This window comes from Oncorhynchus tshawytscha, unplaced genomic scaffold (assembly GCF_018296145.1).
Source record: "Oncorhynchus tshawytscha isolate Ot180627B unplaced genomic scaffold, Otsh_v2.0 Un_contig_1044_pilon_pilon, whole genome shotgun sequence".
Classification (NCBI taxonomy): Eukaryota; Metazoa; Chordata; class Actinopteri; order Salmoniformes; family Salmonidae; genus Oncorhynchus; species Oncorhynchus tshawytscha.
Genome location: NW_024609788.1, coordinates 363,813 through 389,108, shown reverse-complemented (window position 1 = coordinate 389,108; position 25,296 = coordinate 363,813). Strand labels below are relative to the sequence as shown.

The 25,296-nt window shown below is 46.0% G+C and overlaps 1 protein-coding gene across 1 annotated transcript in view; it reads left to right on the top strand.

Moving 5' to 3' along the window:
• Positions 1 to 25,296, top strand: part of LOC121845896 (ELKS/Rab6-interacting/CAST family member 1-like) — a gene marked incomplete at its 5' end in the record, with an annotated part of 386,989 nt that overhangs the window by 120,404 nt on the left and 241,289 nt on the right. The window contains 1 exon segment of the mRNA XM_042318115.1: positions 9,843 to 10,003. Coding sequence (XP_042174049.1) covers positions 9,843 to 10,003 — 161 coding nt within the window.

Below are 25,296 nucleotides of genomic sequence, written 5' to 3'. Positions count from 1 at the left end.
CGTCCCACCTCCTCCTTTCTCTTCAAAAACCTGTGAATAAAATGAATACAAATGAATTATTATAAAACCGTCATTATAAAACCAAATGAACTATCCTGAGAATGCCCACAGTGGTGCAGCTAAGGATACCTAGTGTGTCTCATTATGGCACAGATGTTACCACTACTCTGTCTCTCCTCCTCTCTCTCTCCTCCTCCCCTCCCCTCCCCTCCCCTCCCCTCCCCTCCCCTCCCCTCCCCTCCCCTCCCCTCCCCTCCCCTCCCCTCCTCCTCCCTCCTCCCCTCCTCTCCCCCTCCTCTCCCTCCCCCCTCCCCTCACATCCTCTCTCCTCCTCTCCCCTCCCCTCACATCCTCTCTCCTCCTCTCTCCTCTGCTTCCCTCCTCTCTCCTTCTCCCCTCCCCTCCTCTCCCCTCCCCTCCCTCTCTCCTCATCTCCCCTCCCCTCACATCCTCTCTCCTCCTCTCTCCTCCCCTCCTCTCCCCTCCCCTCACATCCCCTCTCCAAGCCTCCCCTCCTCTCTCCTCCGCTTCCCTCCTCTCTCCTCCCCTCACATCCTCTCCCCTCCTCTCTCCTCCCCTCACATCCTCTCTCCTCCTATCTCCTCCTCTCCCCTCCCCTCACATCCTCTCTCCTCCCCTCCCCTCCTCTCTCCTCCGCTTCCCTCCTCTCTCCTCCCCCTCACATCCTCTCCCCTCCTCTCTCCTCCCCTCACATCCCCTTTTCTCCTCTCTCCTCCGCTTCCCTCCTCTCTCCTCCCCTCACATCCTCTCCCCTCTCCTCTCCCCTCCCCTCACATCCTCTCCCCTCCCCTCACATCCTCTCTCCTCCTCTCTCCCCCCTCACATCCTCTCTCCTCCCCTCACACCCTCTCTCCTCCTCTCCCCTCCCCTCACATCCTCTCTCCTCTCTCCTCCCCTCACATCCTCTCTCCTCCCCTCACATCCTCTCTCCTCCCCTCTCGTTTCCACTCCTCCACTTCTGTCTGTCTATCAGAGAAACATGATGTCTAGTGATATTGAGCAGTAGGTTGTGGTAATAGCTACGCTACAGAGCAGGGGTCAGGAATTACAACCAGCCAATAGCTTAGCTCAGCCGAGTGTACACTAGCACAGTGAGGGGAGAGAGATAGTGATAGCACAGTGAGGGGAGAGAGATAGAAATAGCACAGTGAGGGGAGAGACATGGTGATAGCACAGTGAGGGGAGAGAGATAGAAGAGACATACTGATAGCACAGTGAGGGGAGAGAGACAGTGATAGCACAGTGAGGGGAGAGAGATAGAAATAGCACAGTGAGGGGAGAGAGATAGTGATAGCATAGTGAGGGCAGAGCGATAGTGATAGCACAGTGAGGGCAGAGAGATAGTGATAGCACAGTGAGGGCAGAGATAGTGATAGCACAGTGAGGGCAGAGAGATAGTGGTAGCACAGTGAGGGCAGAGGGATAGTGATAACACAGTGAGGGCAGAGAGATAGTGATAGCAGGTTACTGACTGGTTATAACTACTGTACCTCTCCCTCTATCTACCTGCTCTCTCTGGTGAGTTACACTGACTCATCTGTGTGTGCGTGTGTGTGTGTGTGTGTGTGTGTGTGTGTGTGTGTATGTGTGTGTGTGTGTGTGTGTGTGTCAGCATAATCCCTTTAGTTAGGCATAGTGGGATGGGAGAACGGTGGAAAGGGTGGAAGTTCTCTCCACACCACTCTGGTCTCTCTGACTACAGTCCTGTTATCTCCACACCACTCTGGTCCCTCTGACTACAGTCCTGTTATCTCCACACCACTCTGGTCTCTCTGACTACAGTCCTGTTATCTCCATACCACTCTGGTCTCTCTGACTACAGTCCTGTTATCTCCACACCACTCTGGTCTCTGACTACAGTCCTGTTATCTCCACACCACTCTGGTCACTCTGACTACAGTCCTGTTATCTCCACACCACTCTGGTCTCTCTGACTACAGTCCTGTTATCTCCACACCACTCTGGTCTCTGACTACAGTCCTGTTATCTCCACACCACTCTGGTCTCTCTGACTACAGTCCTGTTATCTCCACACCACTCTGGTCTCTGACTACAGTCCTGTTATCTCCACACCACTCTGGTCTCTGACTACAGTCCTGTTATCTCCACACCACTCTGGTCTCTGACTACAGTCCTGTTATCCCCACACAACTCTGGTCTCTCTGACTACAGTCATGTTATCTCCACACCACTCTGGTCTCTCTGACTACAGTCCTGTTATCTCCACACCACTCTGGTCTCTGACTACAGTCCTGTTATCTCCACACCACTCTGCTCTCTCTGACTACAGTCCTGTTATCTCCACACCACTCTGCTCAGAGTTTTTGAATGTACTCTTCTGTATTTGTCTGTGTGGAACAGAGAGAGGAGACCCCCCCCCAGAGGCCCCAGGCAGACAGGCAGCTCTCCTGTCTCCTTTCCCCAGGGCAGGGCTCTCCTCCTGGGGCAGACGTGGTGGCCTCGCGTGCCTCTAGCCTGGTGTTACCCTTACACCCTCCACCACATGGGAGGTGTTATGTGGCTTTTCATTTAACATGCCAGAACTGTCCCAAATGCCCCCCTATTCCCTATGGGTCCTGATCTAAAGTAGTGCACTATATAGGGAATAGGGCTCTGGTCTATAGTAGTGCACTATATAGGGAATAGGGCTCTGGTCTATAGTAGTGCACTATATAGGGAATAGGACTCTGGTCTAAAGTAGTGTACTATATAGGGAATAGGACTCTGGCCTAAAGTAGTGCACTATATAGGGAATAGGGCTCTGGTCTAAAGTGGTGCACTATATAGAGAATAGGGCTCTGGTCTAAAGTAGTGTACTATATAGGGAATAGGGCTCTGGTCTATAGTAGTGTACTATATAGGGAATAGGACTCTGGTCTAAAGTAGTGCACTATGTAGGGAATAGTCTACCATTTGGATCGCAGGCACAGTCTATCAGGTTCCTAGAAACTCCCAGAGATTTATTTGTTGAAGATGTGACCTCTTCACCTCAAACCAGATTCAATTCTGACAGAATCTGTTTTAGCTGAAAATGGAGACGAAGAAAAAGAGGAATCCAGCCATAGCGTGTGTGTGTGTGTGTGTGTGTGTGTGTGTGTGTGTGTGTGTGTGTGTGTGTGTGTGTGTGTGTGTGTGTGTGTGTGTCAAATCAACCCTGTGTTTTGGGCGTCCATGAGAATATTGAAAAGCATAAATCGGCACAGGAACAGTCTTCTCACTGACCCATTTCAGGGTTCTGGTTTCACCACAGATACTTAGTAACGACAGAGTAGTAGAGGAAAGAGAAGAGGGAGAGAAGGAGGAAGGAGGCCAGAGAAAGAGGTGAAAGGAGAGAGAGAGATACGAGACAAAGAGAAAGAAATAACAAAGGAAGGAAGGGGGGGAGAGAGACACGAAGCAGAAAGAGAGACACGAAGCAGAAAGAGAGACACGAAGCAGAAAGAGAGACACGAAGCAGAAAGAGAGAGACGAAGCAGAAAGAGAGAGAGAGACACAAAGCAGAAAGAGAGAGAGATACGAGACAGAAAGAGAGACACGAAGCAGAAAGAGAGACACGAAGCAGAAAGAGAGAGAGAGACACAAAGCAGAAAGAGAGAGAGAGACACGAAGCAGAAAGAGAGAGAGACACGAAGCAGAAAGAGAGAGAGACACGAAGCAGAAAGAGAGAGAGAGACACGAAGCAGAAAGAGAGAGAGAGACATGAAGCAGAAAGAGAGAGAGAGACATGAAGCAGAAAGAGAGAGAGAGATACGAGACAGAAAGAGAGAGAGAGATGAGACAGAAAGAGAGAGAGACACGAAGCAGAAAGAGAGAGAGAGAAACGAGACAGAAAGAGAGAGAGAGATACGAGACAGAAAGAGAGAGAGAGAAACGAGACAGAAAGAGAGAGAGAGATGAGACAGAAAGAGAGAGAGAGATACGAGACAGAAAGAGAGAGAGAGAAATGAGACAGAAAGAGAGAGAGAGAAATGAGACAGAAAGAGAGAGAGAGAAATGAGACAGAAAGAGAGAGAGATATGAGACAGAAAGAGAGAGAGAGATGAGACAGAAAGAGAGAGAGAGATGAGACAGAAAGAGAGAGAGAGATACGAGACAGAAAGAGAGAGAGATATGAGACAGAAAGAGAGAGAGATGAGACAGAAAGAGAGAGAGATACGAGACAGAGTGAAAGAGAGAGATGAGACAGAAAGAGAGAGAGAGATACGAGACAGAAAGAGAGAGAAGTAACAAAGGAAGGAAGAAGGAGGCCAGAAGGAAGAGGTGAAGAGAGAGAGAGAGACAGGAAAACAGAGGGACATAAATCTGTGTGTGTAGCATTTCATAACGTAGGGCCTCTCTGAGCTCAGTATAGAGGCTGGTTGGGGCTCAGAGCAGTACATTAACACAGTGAGTTATGAGGGCGGCCTGATGCTGCGCTGAACGCTTTCCCAGGCTGAACGCCACTCTGACCAGCCAGCAGAGGGAAGCACGACTGATGAGAGCCTTGTTGCACCAAGTTGGTTTTCACCTCTGGTTTCACAGCAACTCCATCTCTATGGTTACTGTTGCTCTTCCTCCCTGAGGGGTTTGGGGAGTGTAAGCGGATCCTAGAGCTGTACCTAACGCTACCAACTTGATACTCCATTGGTCTTACAGTTGGCTGTATATCAGCCTCAATATGAGTCTATGTACGGTGCAGTTGCCTGTATATCTATGTACGGTGCAGTTGCCTGTATATCTATGTACGGTGCAGTTGCCTGTATATCTATGTACGGTGCAGTTGGCTGTATATCAGCCTCAATATGAGTCTATGTACGGTGCAGTTGCCTGTATATCAGCCTCAATATGAGTCTATGTACGGTGCAGTTGCCTGTATATCTATGTACGGTGCAGTTGCCTGTATATCAGCCTCAATATGAGTCTATGTACGGTGCAGTTGCCTGTATCTCAGCCTCAATATGAGTCTATGTACGGTGCAGTTGCCTGTATATCAGCCTCAATATGAGTCTATGTACAGGTGCAGTTGCCTGTATATCTATGTACGGTGCAGTTGGCTGTATATCAGCCTCAATATGAGTCTATGTACGGTGCAGTTGCCTGTATATCAGCCTCAATATGAGTCTATGTACGGTGCAGTTGGCTGTATATCAGCCTCAATATGAGTCTATGTACGGTGCAGTTGCCTGTATATCTATGTACGGTGCAGTTGCCTGTATATCTATGTACGGTGCAGTTGCCTGTATATCTATGTACGGTGCAGTTGCCTGTATATCTATGTACGGTGCAGTTGCCTGTATATCTATGTACGGTGCAGTTGCCTGTATATCTATGTACGGTGCAGTTGCCTGTATATCTATGTACGGTGCAGTTGCCTGTATATCTATGTACGGTGCAGTTGCCTGTATATCTATGTACGGTGCAGTTGCCTGTATATCTATGTACGGTGCAGTTGCCTGTATATCTATGTACGGTGCAGTTGCCTGTATATCAGCCTCAATATAAGTCTATGTACGGTCTATTCAGAAAGTATTCAGACCCCTTCCCCTTTTCCACATTTTGTTACGTTACAGCCTTATTCTAAAATGGATTTAAATAAAAAATGTTCCTCATCAATCTACACACAATACCCCAAAATGACATCACATTACCCCATAACGACATCACAATACCCCATAACGACATCACATTACCCCATAACGACATCACAATACCCCATAACGACATCACATTACCCCATAACGACATCACAATACCCCATAACGACATCACATTACCCCATAACGGCATCACAATACCCCATAACGACATCACATTACCCCATAACGACATCACAATACCCCATAACGACATCACAATACCCCATAACGACATCACAATACCCCATAACGACATCACATTACCCCATAACGACATCACATTACCCCATAACGACATCACAATACCCCATGACGACATCACATTACCCCATGACGACATCACATTACCCCATAACGACATCACATTACCCCATAACGACATCACAATACCCCATAACGACATCACATTACCCCATAACGACATCACAATACCCCATAACGACATCACATTACCCCATAACGACATCACAATACCCCATAACGACATCACAATACCCCATAACGACATCACAATACCCCATAACGACATCACATTACCCCATAACGACATCACAATAACCCATGACGACATCACATTACCCCATAACGACATCACATTACCCCATGACGACATCACATTACCACATAACGACATCACATTACCCCATAACGACATCACATTACCCCATAACGACATCACATTACCCCATAACGACATCACAATACCCCATAACGACATCACATTACCCCATAACAACATCACAATACCCCATAACGACATCACATTACCCCATAACGACATCACATTACCCCATAACGGCATCACATTACCCCATAACGACATCACAATACCCCATAACGACATCACATTACCCCATAAGGACATCACAATACCCCATAACGACATCACATTACCCCATAACGACATCACATTACCCCATAACGACATCACATTACCCCATAAGGACATCACATTACCCCATAACAACATCACAATACCCCATAACGACATCACATTACCCCATAACGACATCACATTACCCCATAACGACATCACATTACCCCATAACGACATCACATTACCCCATAACGACATCACATTACCCCATAACGACATCACAATACCCCATAACGACATCACATTACCCCATAACGACATCACAATACCCCATAACGACATCACAATACCCCATAACGACATCACATTACCCCATAACGACATCACATTACCCCATAACGACATCACATTACCCCATAACGACATCACATTACCCCATAACGACATCACATTACCCCATAACGACATCACATTACCCCATGACGACATCACATTACCCCATAACGACATCACATTACCCCATGACGACATCACATTACCCCATAACGACATCACATTACCCCATAACGACATCACATTACCCCATAACGACATCACATTACCCCATAACGACATCACATTACCCCATAACGACATCACATTACCCCATAACGACATCACAATACCCCATAACGACATCACATTACCCCATAACGACATCACATTACCCCATAACGACATCACATTACCCCATAACGACATCACAATACCCCATAACGACATCACATTACCCCATAAGGACATCACAATACCCCATAACGACATCACATTACCCCATAACGACATCACATTACCCCATAACGACATCACATTACCCCATAAACGACATCACAATACCCCATAACGACATCACATTACCCCATAACGACATCACAATACCCCATAACGACATCACAATACCCCATAACGACATCACATTACCCCATAACGACATCACATTACCCCATAACGACATCACAATACCCCATAACGACATCACATTACCCCATAACGACATCACATTACCCCATAACGACATCACATTACCCCATAACGACATCACATTACCCCATAACGACATCACATTACCCCATAACGACATCACATTACCCCATAACAACATCACAATACCCCATAACGACATCACATTACCCCATAACGACATCACATTACCCCATAAGGACATCACAATACCCCATAACGACATCACATTACCCCATAACGACCATTACCCCATAACGACATCACATTACCCCATAACGACATCACAATACCCCATAACGACATCACATTACCCCATGATGACATCACATTACCCCATAACGACATCACATTACCCCATGACGACAAAGCAACAACTGTTTTTTTTTTTGCAAATGTATATATATTTTTTTATTATGTCATCATGGGGTATTGTGATGTCATTATGGGGTATTGTGATGTCATTATGGGGTATTGTGATGTCATTATGGGGTATTGTGATGTCATTATGTGGTATCGTGATGTCATTATGGGGTATTGTGTGTAGATTGATGAGGAAAAAAGAAACAATGTAATTCATTTTAGAATAAGGCTGTAATGTAACAAAATGTGGAAAAAGTCTGACTACTTTCTGAATGCACCGTTTGTCCATGTATTCAGCCTGAGAGGATGTCTGATCTAGAGGGCTGATACGACTACACCATGACCACAGTCAGAGGGAGCAGCAGGGTTTCCAGTGTTACTGTTGTACATACAGACTGTAAAGTGATCCAGTCCCCAGAGCGGAGCTAGGTGTTGAGGCTGAAAGGACCTCTTAGGACTGGCTTTATGGGAAAATATACGAGCCACTGGAGATCAGAGAGGTAGGGGGGAGAGAGAGGGATGGGGAGAGAGAGGGATGGGGAGAGGGGGATGGGGAGAGACATGGAAGGGGAGAGAGGGAAGGGATGGATGGGGAGAGAGATGGGATGGGGAGGGGAAGGGGAGAGGGGATGGGGGGAGAGAGAGGGATAGGGAGGGGGATGGGGAGAGACATGGATGGGGAGAGAGGAGAGAGAGATGGATGGGGAGAGAGAGGGATAGGGAGAGGGGGATGGGGAGAGAGGAGAGAGAGAGGGATGGAGAGAGAGGAGAGAGAGAGGGATGGAGAGAGTGAGAGAGAAAGAGGAGAGAGGGGTAGGGGTAGTGGGGTATAGGATAGCCTGACCACTCTGGGGCGTTGAAGCCACTAGCCACAGGTCTCTCTCTCCCTCTCTCTTCCCTCTCCAGGCCGGTCTCGGGGTAAACCGCAGCATTCTCCAGCCCGTGAGAAACACCCAGAACCAAGCTCCTCCATCCTCCTCCAACCGTCCTCCTCTGTCCAATACATAAACCTGCCATAGCACAGTGATTTACTCCCTGTATACAACTCTCCTACGCTCCTCTGGTTACTAACAATGTGACTTGATGGAATGAGAGGGAGGGAGGGAGAGCACTATAAGGAGAACATAGAAGGACTTCATTTTTCATCCTTAAAGTAGCTTTCATTGTTACAGTATGTTATATACTTTTAAACACACACACACACACACTAACGTTTAAACACACACAGAGTGGGACACTGTAGGTCAATATCTGTCAATACTGAGACTACTATCAGTGGTCTCCTCTGATTCCTGGTTTCTCTCTCTCCCTGTGTGTCTTCAACTCTCCCCTACACAACCTCATTATCTACATTCACTGTCCTGTCTCCTTCCCTCCTCTCCCCCTCCATTCTCCGTCTCTCTCTCTCTCTCTCTCCCTCTCTCTCTGTCTCTCCCCCTCCTTTCTCTGTCTCTCTCTCTCTCTCTCTTCCTCACTCTCACCTTCTTTGTCTCCTCTCACCACTTCACTCCTTCTCTCTCTCCGTGTTGCCGTGGGATACTGTCCTCTCTCTGCCTGTCATCTCTCGCTCTCCATCCATCTTGTCCACTGTCCATCTGTCTGTCTGCATCACTTCCTCCTGTTGTCCTCTTTCCTTATTTTACATATGTTTGTGTTTCTTCCTCTGTTTTCTTCCTCGTATCGGTGTTTTCTCTTCACACTCATCCTTCTCTCTGTCCCTCTTTGTCCCCCTATCTGTCCCCCTCTCTGTCCCTCTCTGTCCCTCTCTGCCGCCCTCTCTTTCCCTCTCTGTCCCTCTCTGTCCCCCTCTCTGTCCCTCTTTGTCCCCCTCTCTGTCCCCCTCTCTCTTTCCCTCTCTGTCTCCCTCTCTGTCCCTCTCTGTCCCTCTCTGTCCCTCTCTGTCCCTCTCTCTGTCCCTCTCTGTCTCCCTCTCTGTTCCCCTCTCTGTTCCTCTCTCTGTCCCTCTCTCTGTCCCTCTTTCCATCCCTCCCTGTCTGTGTGTGTGTGTATCATCATCTTTGTGGCAGATGGAGGAGCTGCTTGCGGCCATGGGGAAGGTGAAACTGGAGCTGGAGTCCATGCAGGCCAAGCTGTCCTCTACCCAGCAGTCATTGGCTGAGAAGGAGGCCCACCTGACCACACTGAGGGCAGAACGCAGGAAACACCTGGAGGAGGTGCTGGAGATGAAGTAAGAGAGATAATATATACACCTGATCACGCTGAGGGTAGATAGACACACCCTTTTATTCATGAGGTCCCGCCGTGGATTATTATTATTATTATTATTTTTTATTTTTATTTTAGATAAGAATATTGAAGTTATTTATTGTTAGCGGGATCATTTTCGTCAACATCCGCTGAATTGCAGAGCGCCAAATTCAAATTAAATTACGAAAATATTACATTTTCATGAAATCACAAGTGCAATATACCAAAACACAGCTTAGCTTGTTGTTAATCCACCTGGCATGTCAGATTTCAAAAAAGCTTTACAGCGAAAGCAAACCAAGCGTTTATGTGAGGACATCTCTCTCAGCAGACAAAACATTACAAACAGCTAGCAGCAAAGTAGATTGGTCACGAAAGTCAGAAAAGCAATCAAATTAATCGCTTACCTTTGATGATCTTCGGACGTTTGCACTTACGAGACTCCCAGTTACACAATAAATGTTCCTTTTGTTCGATAAAGATTATTTTTATATCCAAAAACCTCCATCTGGTTGGCACGTTTTGTTTAGTAATCCACAGGCTCGTGCAGGTCACGACAGGCAGACAAAAATTCCAAATAGTATCCGTAAACTTCGTAGAAACATGTCAAACGTTTTTTATAAACAATCCTCAGGTTGTTTTTAGAATAAATAATCGATAATATTTCAACCGGGCGGTTGCTTTTTCAATAGGAGAGAGAGAGAAAAGGTCTGCTCCAAGCTGCTCGCACATGCAAAACTCTGGGGACACACCGCTATCCACTGACGCGATGTGATCATTCTCGCTCATTTTTCAGAATAAAAGCCTGAAACTATGTCTAAAGACTGTTCACACCATGTGGAAGCCATAGGGAAAGGAATCTGGTTGATATACATTTAAATGGAGGGAAGGCATGCAATGGAACAGAGAGGTTTCAGAAAAACTATTTTGACAGTTTTGGAAACTTTAGAGTGTTTTCTATCCTAATCTGCCAATTATATGCATATTCTAGCATCTGGGCCTGAGAAATAGGCCGTTTACTTTGGGTACATTTTTCACCCAAACATCAAAATACCTCTCAAGAGGTTTTAAGCCTCAGTGGCTTTGGGAAAATAGTTGACATATTGTCATTTAGTTTTATAGAAAAGAAGCAACTCTTAGTTAATAATCATTGTGATGCTTGGGGAAGGACTGAGTGACCTGAATCCCCAGTGTGTCTGGTTGTGTCCCGTCTCATCAAGCCCTGTTCTGTTCTGTTCAGCCTTGTGTCTCAGACCAGATCTCCTTGGTTGTGTTCTGTTGTTCACACAGCAGACTAGCTGTTTTTAGGGTTCTGTTGTCTTGTTTACATCATCTAGCTGAGCTACATGGCCATGACATCATACACGGTCCTCCCCCCACCTCTCTCTTTTCCTCTCCTTTTCTCTGCTCTCCTTCACCCACCATCCTTCCCACTCACTCTTCCATCTCTCTCTCTCTCTCTCTCTCTCTCTGCCTCTCTCTCTGCCTATCTCTGTCTCTCTCTCTGCCTCTCTCTCTCTCTCTCTCTCTCTCTCTCTCTCTCTCTTTCTCCCAGTCTCTCTCCCCGTCTCTCTCACACTAGTAGGTTGTAAAATGGTGTGTAGTGTATGTAGGGCCTAGTGGAACCACAGGGTCAGACCTAGTAGAACCACAGGGACAGACCTAGTAGAACCACAGGGACAGACCTAGTAGAACCACAATGCCTAGTAGAACCACAGGGACAGACCTAGTAGAACCACAGGGACAGGCGTAGTAGAACCACAGGGACAGACCAAGTAGAACCACAGGGACAGGCCTAGTAGAACCACAGGGCCTAGTAGAACCACAGGCCTAGTAGAACCACAGGGCCTAGTAGTACCACAGGGCCTAGTATAACCACAGGGACAGGCCTAGTAGAACCACAGGGCCTAGTAGAACCACAGGCCTAGTAGAATCACAGGGCCTAGTAGTACCACAGGGCCTAGTATAACCACATGGCCTAGTAGAACCACAGGCCTAGTAGAACCACATGGCCTAGTAGAACCACAGGGACAGACCTCGTAGAACCACAGGCCTAGTAGAACCACAGGCCTAGTAGAACCACATGCCTAGTAGAACCACATGCCTAGTAGAACCACATGCCTAGTATAACCACAGACCTTGTAGAACCACAGGGCCTAGTAGAACCACAGGGCCTAGTAGAACCACAGGGCCTAGTAGAACCACAGGCCTAGTAGGACCACAGGCCTTTCTGATCTGCTAGTAATGATATTAAGTGAAAACTCTCTATATAAGGCCTATAAAACACACACACACACATACATACATACATTCCTACATACATACATACATACATACATACACACACACACACACACACACACACACACACACATACATACATACATACATACATACATACACACACACACACACACACACACACACACACACACACACACACACACACACACACACACACACACACATACACACACACATATACACACACACACATACATACACATACACACACACATACATACACACACACATACACACACACACACACACATACATACATACATACATACATACACACACACACACAAACATACACACACATACACACACACACATTATTTACTGTACATACATACATACACACACACATACATACATACATACATACACACACACACACACACACACACACACTGGTTTTCACACACACACACACACACACACACACACACACATGTCACTGGGCACACACACACACACACATACATACACATACACACACATACACACACACATATACACACACACACATACATACTGTACATACATACATACACACACACACACATACACACACACACGCACTTTGATGTTAGTGTCGACAGAGAAAATGTTTTTTTTTTACATGTATCCCTTTAGGTTGGCAGTGGACTTCAGTCTTTGATCAAAGCCCTGGTTTTCCTTTCTCATTGTTTAGAAACAGAAAACCAGATGAAATAATGTCTATTCATGTCACTGGGCTTGGTCTTTTTCCACCAGATCAACACGTTTGGCCCAGAGTTATCCCCGTTATTCCCAGAGTTATCCCCGTTATTCCCAGAGTTATCCCCGTTATTCCCAGAGTTATCCCCGTTATCCCCAGAGTTATCCCCGTTATTCCCAGAGTTATTCCCAGAGTTATTCCCAGAGTTATCCCCGTTATTCCCAGAGTTATCCCCGTTATCCCCAGAGTTATCCCCGTTATTCCCAGAGTTATTCCCAGAGTTATTCCCAGCGTTATCCCCGTTATTCCCAGAGTTATCCCTGTTATTCCCAGAGTTATCCCCATTATTCCCAGAGTTATTCCCAGAGTTATCCCCATTATTCCCAGAGTTATCCCCGTTATTCCCAGAGTTATCCCCATTATTCCCAGAATTATTCCCAGAGTTATCCCCATTATTCCCAGAGTTATCCCCGTTATTCCCAGAGTTATCCCCATTATTCCCAGAGTTATCCCCATTATTCCCAGAGTTATTCCCAGAGTTATTCCCAGAGTTATCCCCATTATTCCCAGAGTTATCCCCATTATTCCCAGAGTTATCCCCATTATTCCCAGAGTTATCCCCGTTATTCCCAGAGTTATCCCCATTATTCCCATAGTTATTCCCATAGTTATTCCCAGAGTTATTTCCAGAGTTATCCCCAGTATTCATAGAGTTATCCCCGTTATTCCCAGAGTTATTCCCAGAGTTATCCCCGTTATTCCCAGAGTTATCCCCAGTATTCCCAGAGTTATCCCCAGTATTCCCAGAGTTATCCCCAGTATTCCCAGAGTTATCCCCGTTATTCCCAGAGTTATCCCCGTTATTCCCAGAGTTATCCCCAGTATTCCCAGAGTTATCCCCGTTATTCCCAGAGTTATCCCCAGTATTCCCAGAGTTATCCCCGTTATTCCCAGAGTTATCCCCAGTATTCCCAGTTATATCCACATATTCCCTGCTGAGTCCTGGCTGGGCTGGCGGTCCGGGAGAGATCCGGGGAGAGATCCTGAGACATCAGTCTGGCTTGGAGAGGAGGTGGAGGAAGGAGTCTGTGTCTATCTTGCTCCAATGTGTCTGAATGAATGCAGCGTGTGGGCTGCTATGAAACGCACATCCTTCCTCCTCTAATACAGAGGAAGACAAATAGAGCCGGCCTCCCGGGGATCGCCTAGGCAACTGTGTCCAAACGAAACTCTGCCATGGTAAAAACCTTGAGTTCTGAATGCATGGCTCGATCAGGACAGGAAGAGCTGTGTCTCTATCTCGTTCTCTCTCTGCCGCTAGCCTTAAAGCTAAACCACACAACTCACAAATATCACACTGTTCTGAGGGAAAGTACAACACTGAATGCTGTTCAGATGGGTCCTGGGTGGCGGGAGGGGGGAGAGAGGGGTAAGAGGAGGGGAGAGGGGGTAAGAGGAGGGGAGAGAGGGGTAAGAGGAGGGGGAGAGAGGGGTAAGAGGAGGAGGAGAGAGGGGTAAGAGGAGGAGGAGAGGGGGGGTAAGAGGAGGAGGAGAGAGGGTAAGAGGAGGAGAGAGGGGTAAGAGGAGGGGGAGGAGGGGGTAGAGGAAGAGGGAGAGGGGGGTAAGAGGAGGGGAGAGAGGGGTAAGAGGAGGGGGAGAGAGAGGGGAGGAGAGGGGGTAAGAGGAGGGGGAGAGAGGGGTAAGAGGAAGAGGAGAGAGGGGTAAGAGGAGGAGGAGAGAGGGGTAAGAGGAGGGGGAGAGAGAGGTAAGAGGAGGAGGAGAGAGGGGTAAGAGGAGGGGGAGAGAGAGAGGTAAGAGGAGGAGGAGAGAGGGGTAAGAGGAGGAGGAGGAGGGGGGTAAGAGGAGGGGGAGAGAGAGGTAAGAGGAGGAGGAGAGAGGGGTAAGAGGAGGGGGAGAGAGGGGTAAGAGGAGGAGGAGAGAGGGGTAAGAGGAGGGGAAAGAGGGGTAAGAGGAGGGGGAGAGAGGGGTAAGAGAAGGGGGAGCTGGTTTATTTGTTGGAGAAGTGAGATAGAGGGTGGTCTTACTGTGATCATTATACTGTAGTCTAGATTGATGGTAATAGCTGTTAGTCGAGGTCATGATGAGCGCACTGTGGTCGAGCTGTGGTCGAGTGTGTGTTTGAGTGTGTGTGTGTGTGTGTGTTTGTGTGGATGTTTGTGTTTGAGTGTGTGTTTGTGTGAATGTGTGTGTTTGTGTGGATGTGGAAGTGTGTGTTTGCGCGTGTGTTTGTGTGGATGTGTGTGTTTGGATGGCTGAAATCGGGGGTCAGGGTGAGCTAGTAGATGCCGAGCCAGCCCACTGAAGGCCCTCTGTCGCCTGGCACAGACATGGCGGCCCACCGGATGCCTCGTTAAAATCAACCCCGATACAAAATGGCCGACGTTTCCTCACGAAGGAAGAACCACCGTTTAGACAGCGGGGCCAAAACATCCAATATCCAACCACATCTATTATCTTCCATCTCTCCTCTCTGACTCTCCCGCTGTTTCCCTGACATTAATCAGGGAATCTGCTGCAGTCTGTGTGTTTTCTATCGTTTTAACCTCTCAGTGGCCATAACACATGGCCCATACATTCACCACTCACACACACACACACACACACACACACACACACACACACACACACACACACACACACACACACACACACACACACACACACACACACACACTCTCAAACACACACACACCATACACACACACACACACACACACACACACACGCACACACGCACACACACACACTCTCAAACACACACACACACACCATACACACACACACACACACACACACACACACACACACACACACACACACACACACACACACACACACACACACACACACACGCACACACACACTCTCAAACACACACACCATACGAACAGTTGGTTGTCTCTGCTCGCTGTGACCCGTTCACCCTGCTGTCAGAACCGCCTGCCACTGCATTGATCACCTCCTGCCCCGCTGGAAACTGATACGCCAAGGAGGGAATAACAGGGAATACAACCCCCACAGGATCCAAAATGGAGTCCCAGTGGCTGTGCCCCTGTGTTTGATAAGGGAGGTAGGGGTTAATGGAGTCTGTAGCTGTGTTTGATAAGGGAGGTAGGGGTTAACTGAGTCTGTAGCTGTGTTTGATAAGGGAGGTAGGGGTTAACTGAGTCTGTAGCTGTGTTTGAGAAGGGAGGTAGGGGTTAACTGAGTCTGTAGCTGTGTTTGAGAAGGGAGGTAGGGGTTAACTGAGTCTGTAGCTGTGTTTGATAAGGGAGGTAGGGGTTAACTGAGTCTGTAGCTGTGTTTGATAAGGGAGGTAGGGGTTAACTGAGTCTGTAGCTGTGTTTGAAGGGTTTAGCTGGTGCTTATACTGTTTTTAATCCAGGTGTGTCAGTGGGCTGATGAGCAGTAAAGCCCAGGGTCGTCAGGATGGAAAGTGATTCAGATGAGGGTGGTGGGTGGAGCGGCGCGCACACACACACACACACACACACACACACACACACACACACACACACACACACATGCGCGTACACCTACCCCCCCCACCCACACACAGCTGTCTGTCTGTCACTTAGCCCCAGCCTCCTCCTGTTTTACTATGAGTCTTTGTCTGTGGCTTAGCCCCATCCTCCTCCTGTTATACTATGAGTCTCTGTCTGTGACTTAGCCCCATCCTCCTCCTGTTATACTATGAGTCTCTGTCTGTGGCTTAGCCCCATCCTCCTCCTGTTATACTATGAGTCTCTGTCTATCACTTAGCCCCATCCTCCTCCTGTTATACTATGAGTCTCTGTCTATCACTTAGCCCCATCCTCCTCCTGTTATACTATGAGTCTCTGTCTGTGGCTTAGCCCCATCCTCCTCCTGTTATACTATGAGTCTCTGTCTGTGGCTTAGCCCCATCCTCCTCCTGTTATACTATGAGTCTCTGTCTATCACTTAGCCCCATCCTCCTCCTGTTATACTATGAGTCTCTGTCTGTGGCTTAGCCCCATCGTCCTCCTATTTTACTATGAGTCTCTAATGTCTGCCACTTAAAACTTTTTAGACCATATCGCCCAGCCCTAACTCTAACGAGAGGTTATTCTGATGTGTGAGGGTAAGGAGAAGACTGTCGCCATGGGAGAAGTTCTGTGGTGGGCTGTGGCTGGGGGGGACCACCATCTGAGAAGAGACAAGTCATGGGGTTAGACTAGGAATCTAGTTGTCTGTTGTCTACTAGGAGGTCTACTAGGAGGTGAGGTCTACTAGGAGGTCTACTAGGAGGTGAGGTCTACTAGGGGGTCTACTAGGAGGTGAGGTCTACTAGGAGGTCTACTAGGAGGTGAGTTCTACTAGGAGGTCTACTAGGAGGTGAGGTCTACTAGGAGGTCTACTAGGAGGTCTACTAGGAGGTGAGGTCTACTAGGAGGTCTATTAGGAGGTCTACTAGGAGTTGAGGTCTACTAGGAGGTCTACTAGGAGGTGAGTTCTACTAGGAGGTCTACTAGGAGGTCTATTAGGAGGTGAGGTCTATTAGGAGGTCTACTAGGTGGTCTACTAGGAGGTCTACTAGGAGGTCTATTAGGAGGTGAGGTCTAGTAGGAGGTCTACTAGGAGGTCTATTGGGAGGTCTACTTGGAGGTCTATTAGGAGGTGAGGTCTAGTAGGAGGTCTACTAGGAGGTCTACTAGGAGGTCTATTAGGAGGTCTACTAGGAGGTGAGGTCTACTAGGTGGTCTACTAGGAGGTGAGGTCTACTAGGAGGTCTACTAGGAGGTGAGGTCTACTAGGTGGTCTACTAGGAGGTCTATTAGGAGGTCTACTAGGTGGTCTACTAGGAGGTGAGGTCTACTAGGAGGTCTACTAGGAGGTATACTAGGAGGTGAGGTCTATTAGGTGGTCTACTAGGAGGTGAGGTCTACTAGGAGGTGAGGTCTACTGGGAGGTGAGGTCTACTAGGTGGTCTACTAGGAGGTGAGGTCTACTAGGAGGTCTATTAGGAGGTGAGGTCTACTAGGTGGTCTACTAGGAGGTGAGGTCTACTAGGAGGTCTATTAGGAGGTGAGGTCTACTAGGAGGTCTACTAGGTGGTCTACTTTGAGTTCTACCATAAACAGTAGACTAACCTTTTAGAAAGTGTGTTTGTGTGTCTTTATGTGTGTGGCAGTAAAGAGAGGTTATATAGTAGGTGTGAACGCCTGGCTCAGCCCACAAAGGGTCCATTCAGGGGGCAGGTGAGTTGCTAATTGCCCCTTTTATCGCTGGTTACAGCGTGGCGGCAGATCAGCCCATTACAGGGACGAGTGCTTTAGTAAGCAGAGACAGACAGGTCCTGTGTGTGTGTGTGTGTGTGTGTGTGTGTGTGTGTGTGTGTCCAACGTGATAGCGGAAATGATCAATGAGTGATTTAGTAATCCGGTGGGCCACAGACACAAATGCTTCCTTCATTTCTGTCCCCTGCTGCTCACACATCAATACACACACTGCACACACCTTAACACTGGCCTTGGGTTGTGACTAGAGGCTGCCGGAAATATGGGGGTCCAAAGAAATCAAACAGCTGAGAGAGAGAGAGAAGGGGGGAGAGAGAGATGGAGAGAGAGAGAGCGAGAGATACTGTAGATGGAGAGAGAGATGGAGATAGAGATAGATGGAGAGAGGGAGAGCGAGAGATAGAGATAGATGGAGAGGAGGGAGAGAGAGAGAGATGGAGAGATAGATGGAGAGAGATGGAGAGAGGGAGAGAGAGATAGAGAGAGAGGAAGAGAGAGATACTGTAGATGGAGAGAGAGAGAGATAGAGATAGATGGAGAGAGAGAGAGCGAGAGATACTGTAGATGGAGAGAGAGATGGAGATAGAGATAGATGGAGAGAGAGAGCGAGAGATACTGAGATGAGAGAGAGATGGAGATAGAGATAGATGGAGAGAGGGAGAGAGAGAGATACTGTAGATGGAGAGAGAGATGGAGATAGAGATAGATGGAGAGAGGGAGAGCGAGAGATACTGTAGATGGAGAGAGAGATGGAGATAGAGAGAGCGAGAGATACTGTAGATGGAGAGAGAGAGGGAGATAGAGATAGATGGAGAGAGGGAGGGAGATAGAGATAGATGGAGAGGGGGAGGAAGAGAGAGCAAGAAAGAGAGAGAGAGCGATAAAGAGTTTGAGAGAGAGCGAGAGAGAGAGAGAGAGGAAGAGAGAGAGAGTGAGGAAGAGAGAGAGAGTGAGGAAGAGAGAGAGAGTGAGGAAGAGAGAGAGAGTGAGGAAGAGAGAGAGAGTGAGGAAGAGAGAGAGAGATAGCGAGAAAGAGATGGAGAGAGAGCGAGAGAGAGAGAGAGAGTGAGGAAGAGAGAGAGAGATAGCGAGAAAGAGATGGAGAGAGGGAGAGTATTTAGATGCCCTATAGAGTCATTCCGACCTGGAAAACGAGGGGTAGTTTCTATGTCTTTTGGGTTTGCCTTGCTGACGTATGGTAGTGCAGAAAGCTCACAGTGGTACTAAGTGAAACGCTTCATGTGTTTTTCAAGCCTATAATTTAAACAGCATTCAGTTTTCTCCACGGCTTCTTTTCCTTCTCTATTTCTCCTCACGGTGGGATGTTATCAACTATTATCAGGACTTACAGGAACTCTTGTCTTGGACCATTCCAACACAACGATCACACCGTAGACTTCACCTCTGGATGTTGTTCCGGGTCGTATAGGCCAAGACCTCCCAGAGCAAATAGGAGACTTCAAATCCACTAGGATTTAGCCAAACCTTTGTCTTAGTCAAGGTTTAAAATCCACTAGGATTTAGCCAATCCTTTGTCTTAGTCAAGGTTTAAAATCCACTAGGATTTAGCCAATCCTTTGTCCTAGTCAAGGTTTAAAATCCACTAGGATTTAGCCAATCCTTTGTCTTAGTCAAGGTTTAAAATCCACTAGGATTTAGCCAATCCTTTGTCCTAGACAAGGTTTAAAATCCACGAGGATATAGCCAATCCTTTGTCCTAGACAAGGTTTAAAATCCACGAGGATATAGCCAATCCTTTGTCCTAGTCAAGGTTTAAAATCCACTAGGATTTAGCCAATCCTTTGTCCTAGTCAAGGTTTAAAATCCACTAGGATTTAGCCAATCCTTTGTCTTAGTCAAGGTTTAAAATCCACGAGGATTTAGCCAATCCTTTGTTTTAGTCAAGGTTTAAACGTTATGAAAAGCCCTCATGCTGTCTCTGGCTTGATTCTGATTATAGTTTAACATTCTATATAGTTTATATATAGTATATAGGAGTATCAGCGTCTGTTCTTGTATTTGGGGTTAACTCCAAACAGGTTCCAGACCAACATCATCGGGAGGCAGGGATGCATGTAGTGTCTCTGGACGTTGTGCTTAATGCCGAAGCCTCATGTCAGATGAAAGGACTCTCCAAATGTTAAGCCTTGCAGTCCAGCAGGTTGACCGTCGTCCCACAAGGAATTCATATAAAGAGATGTAGTTTGTTTGATTCAGATGCTGTAGTCTGTATCTGCTCTGCCCATGCTCCTTAAGTCCTCATTAGGGACCACGTTTTGTCATATAAAGAGATGTAGTTTGTTTGATTCAGATGCTGTAGTCTGTATCTGCTCTGCCCATGCTCCTTAAGTCCTCATTAGGGACCACGTTTAGTCTCACTTCACTGTATTCCTCATCCCAGTCCCATGTGTGACCTGACATAGGCCTGACATAGGCCTGACATAGGCCTGACATAGGCATAGACAATGAACGCCTGCATTTATTCTATGATGGTAAAACAGTTAGTTTATAGCATGTTAATAACAGTTAGTTTATAGCGTGTTAATAACAGTTAGTTTATAGCATGTTAATAACAGTTAGTTTATAACGTGTTAATAACAGTTAGTTTATAGCATGTTAATAACAGTTAGTTTATAGCATGTTAATAACAGTTAGTTTATAGCATGTTAATAACAGTTAGTTTATAGCATGTTAATAACAGTTAGTTTATAGCATGTTAATAACAGTTAGTTTATAACGTGTTAATAACAGTTAGTTTATAGCATGTTAATAACAGTTAGTTTATAACGTGTTAATAACAGTTAGTTTATAGCATGTTAATAACAGTTAGTTTATAGCATGTTAATAACAGTTTATAGTTTAATAACAGTTAGTTTATAACGTGTTAATAACAGTTAGTTTATAGCATGTTAATAACAGTTAGTTTATAACGTGTTAGTTTATAGCATGTTAATAACAGTTAGTTTATAATAACAGTTAGTTTATAGCGTTTTAACAGTTAGTTTATAGCATGTTAATAACAGTTAGTTTATAGCATGTTAATAACAGTTAGTTTATAGCATGTTAATAACAGTTAGTTTATAGCATGTTAATAACAGTTAGTTTATAGCATGTTAATAACAGTTAGTTTATAGCATGTTAATAACAGTTAGTTTATAACATGTTAATAACAGTTAGTTTATAGCATGTTAATAACAGTTAGTTTATAGCGTGTTAATAACAGTTAGTTTAATAACAGTTAGTTTATAACATGTTAATAACAGTTAGTTTATAGCATGTTAATAACAGTTAGTTTATAGCATGTTAATAACAGTTAGTTTATAACGTGTTAATAACAGTTAGTTTATAGCATGTTAATAACAGTTAGTTTATAACGTGTTAATAACAGTTAGTTTATAGCATGTTAATAACAGTTAGTTTATAGCATGTTAATAACAGTTAGTTTATTAACAGTTAGTTAATAACAGTTAGTTTATAGCGTGTTAATAACAGTTAGTTTATAGCTTGTTAATAACAGTTAGTTTATAGCATGTTAATAACAGTTAGTTTATAGCGTGTTAATAACAGTTAGTTTATAGCTTGTTAATAACAGTTAGTTTATAGCATGTTAATAACAGTTAGTTTATAGCGTTTTAACAGTTAGTTTATAGCATGTTAATAACAGTTAGTTTATAGCGTGTTTATAGCATGTTAATAACAGTTAGTTTATAGCATGTTAATAACAGTTAGTTTATAGCATGTTAATAACAGTTAGTTTATAGCATGTTAATAACAGTTAGTTTATAGCGTTTTAACAGTTAGTTTATAGCATGTTAATAACAGTTAGTTTATAGCGTTTTACTGTGTGTTTTAAGCATGCATAGTATATTAAGTCCAGTGTGTTATATCTGTTAGGTCCCAGGGTCAGTCATACCTTCTTCCTCTGTAGTCCTCCAGCCATCAGGAAGGCTCTGCTCTGCCCCTGATGCACACACACACACACACACACACACACACACTTAGGTTGATGTTTATTGTCATGATTATTGCCCCGGAGGCAGAACTGAGCGATTTCCACTAGATGGGACAGCTTCGATGTCAAAATGGGCTAATTTTGTAAAAATGCATGAAATCAAAAATGAGCTTTTTGGTCTTAATTTAAGCATAGGGTTAGGCGTTAGGGTTAGTAGTGTGGTTAGGGTTAAGGTTAGGGATTTATAATCAGATTTTATGACTTTATGGCTGTACCAGCTAGTGACCACTTTGCAGAGCTGTCTCCAGTACATGAGTCATCCCAATAAATGCCAACCTGCCGCACACACACATTGGCGCACACACACACACACTCTGCCACGCACGCGTGCTATGCCCCTGACACTTAAACACACACACACTCCGCTCCTGACATGCTCGGCATTTAGACTCCAGTGTAAAACACTCTATCAGTTGGAGAGAGGGCCTTATATGTCATGTTACCTCCTACCTCCTACACCCTACCTCCTACCCCCTACTTCCTAGCCCCTACCTCCCAGCCCCTACTTCCTACCCTTAACCCCTACCTCCTACACCCTACCTCCTACCCCCTACTTCCTAGCCCCTACCTCCCAGCCCCTACTTCATACCCTTACCCCCTACCTCCTACCCCTTATCTCCTACCCCTTACCTCCTACCCCTTACCTCCTACGTCCTACCCCCCCTTACCTCCTACCCCTTACCTCCTACGTCCTACCCCTTACCTCCTACCCCTTACCTCCTACCCCCTACCTCCTACCCCCTACCTCCTACATCATACCTCTTTACCTTCCTTAGTGCTGTGTACGGGGTATAGTACTGACACTGCATTTTTTACGTTTTCAGACCCCTTGACTTTTTCCACATTTTGTTACGTTACAGCCTTATTCTGAACTGGATTACAACCTTTTTTTCCTTCCTCAATCAACACACAATACCCCATTATGACATTACAATACCCCATGTTGACATCACAATACCCCATGATGACATCACAATACCCCATGATGACATCACAAAATAGGTTTTTATTTTACAAATGTATAAAAAAAAAAGAAGGAAATATCACATTTCCAGAAGTATTCAGACCCTTTTCTCAGTATTTTGTTGAAGCAGCTTTGACAGCGATTACAGCCTTGAGTCTTCTTGGGTATGATGCTACAAACTTGGCATGCCTGTATTTGGGGAGTTTCTCCCATTCTACTCTGCAGATCCTCTCATTCTCTGTCAGGTTGGATGGGGAGCATTGCGGCACAGCTATTTTCAGGTCTCTCCAGAGATGTTCGATTGGGGACCGGACTCAGGCTGGGCCACTCAAGGACATTCAGAGACTTGTCCAGAAGCCACTCCTGCATTGTATTGGCTGTGTGCTTAGGGTCTTTGTCCTGTTGGAAGGTGAAGGTGAACCTTCACTCCAGTCAGAGGTCCTGAGTGCTCTGGAGCAGGTTTTCATTGAGGATGTCCCTGTACTTTGCTCTGTTCATCTTTCCCTCGATCCTGACTAGTCTCCCAGTCTCGGATGCTGAAAAACATCCCCACAGCATGATGCTGCCACCATCATGCTTCATTGTAGGGTTGGTGCCAGGTTTCCTCCAGACATGATGCTGCCACCACCATGCTTCACCGTAGGGATGGTGCCAGGTTTCCTCCAGACATGATGCTGCCACCACCATGCTTCACTGTAGGGATGGTGCCAGGTTTCCTCCAGACATGATGCTGCCACCACCATGCTTCACCGTAGGGATGGTGCCAGGTTTCCTCCAGACATGATGCTGCCACCACCATGCTTCACTGTAGGGATGGTGCCAGGTTTCCTCCAGACATGATGCTGCCACCACCATGCTTCACTGTAGAGATGGTGTCAAGTTTCCTCCAGACATGATGCTTGGCATTCAGGTCAAATAGTTAAATCTTGGTTTCATCAGACCAGAGAATCTTGTTTCTCATGGTCTGAGAGTCCTTCAGGAGCCTTTTGGCAAACTCCAAGCGGGATGTCGTGCCTTTTACTGAGGAGTGGTTTCCGTCTGGCCACTCTACCATAAAGGTCTGATTGGTGGAGTGCTGCAGAGATGGTTGTCCTTCTGGAAGGTTCTCCCATCTCCACAGAGGAACTTGGTCACCTCCCTGACCAAGGCCCATCTCCCACGATTGCTCAGTTTGGCCTGGCGGCCATCTCTGGGGAGAATCTTGGTGGTTCCAAACGTATTTAATTTAAGAATGACGGAGGCCACTGTGTTCTTGGGGACCTTCAATGCTGCAGAAATGTTTTGGTACACTTCCCCAGATCTGTGCCTTGACACAATCCTGTTTCGGAGCTCTACGGACAATTCCTTCGACCTCATTGCTTGGTTTTTGCTCTGACATGCACTGTCAACTGTGGGAGCTTATATAGACAGGTGTGTGCCTTTCCAAATCATGTCCAATCAACTGAGTTTACTGCAGGTGGACTCCAATCAAGGTGTAGAAACATCTCAAGGATGGTCAGTGGAAACAGGATCCACCTGAGCTCAATTACGAGTCTCATATCAAAGAGTCTGAATACTTATGTAAATAAGATATTTTAAATAATAAAAAAAAAAATGTGCAAACATTTCTAAAAAACTGTTTTTGCTTTGTTATTATGGGGTATTGTGATGTCATTATGGGGTATTGTGATGTCATTATGGGATATTGTGATGTCATTATGGGGTATTGTGTGTAGCTTGATTAGGATATTTTTTAAATCCATTTTAGAATAAGGCTGTAACGTAACAAAATGTGGAAAGGGTGAAGGGGTCTGAATACTCTCCGAATGCCCTGTATAAACACTGACTGGACAAAATATATGAACACCTGCTGCTTCCATGACAGACTGACCAGGTGAATCCAGGTGAAAGATATGATCCCTTATTGATGTCACCTGTTAAATCCACTTCAGTCAGTGTAGATGGAGGGGAGGAGACGGGTTAAATAAGGAGTGTTAAGCCTTGAGACAGTTGAGACATGGATTGTGTCTGTGTGCCGTTCAGAGGCTGAATG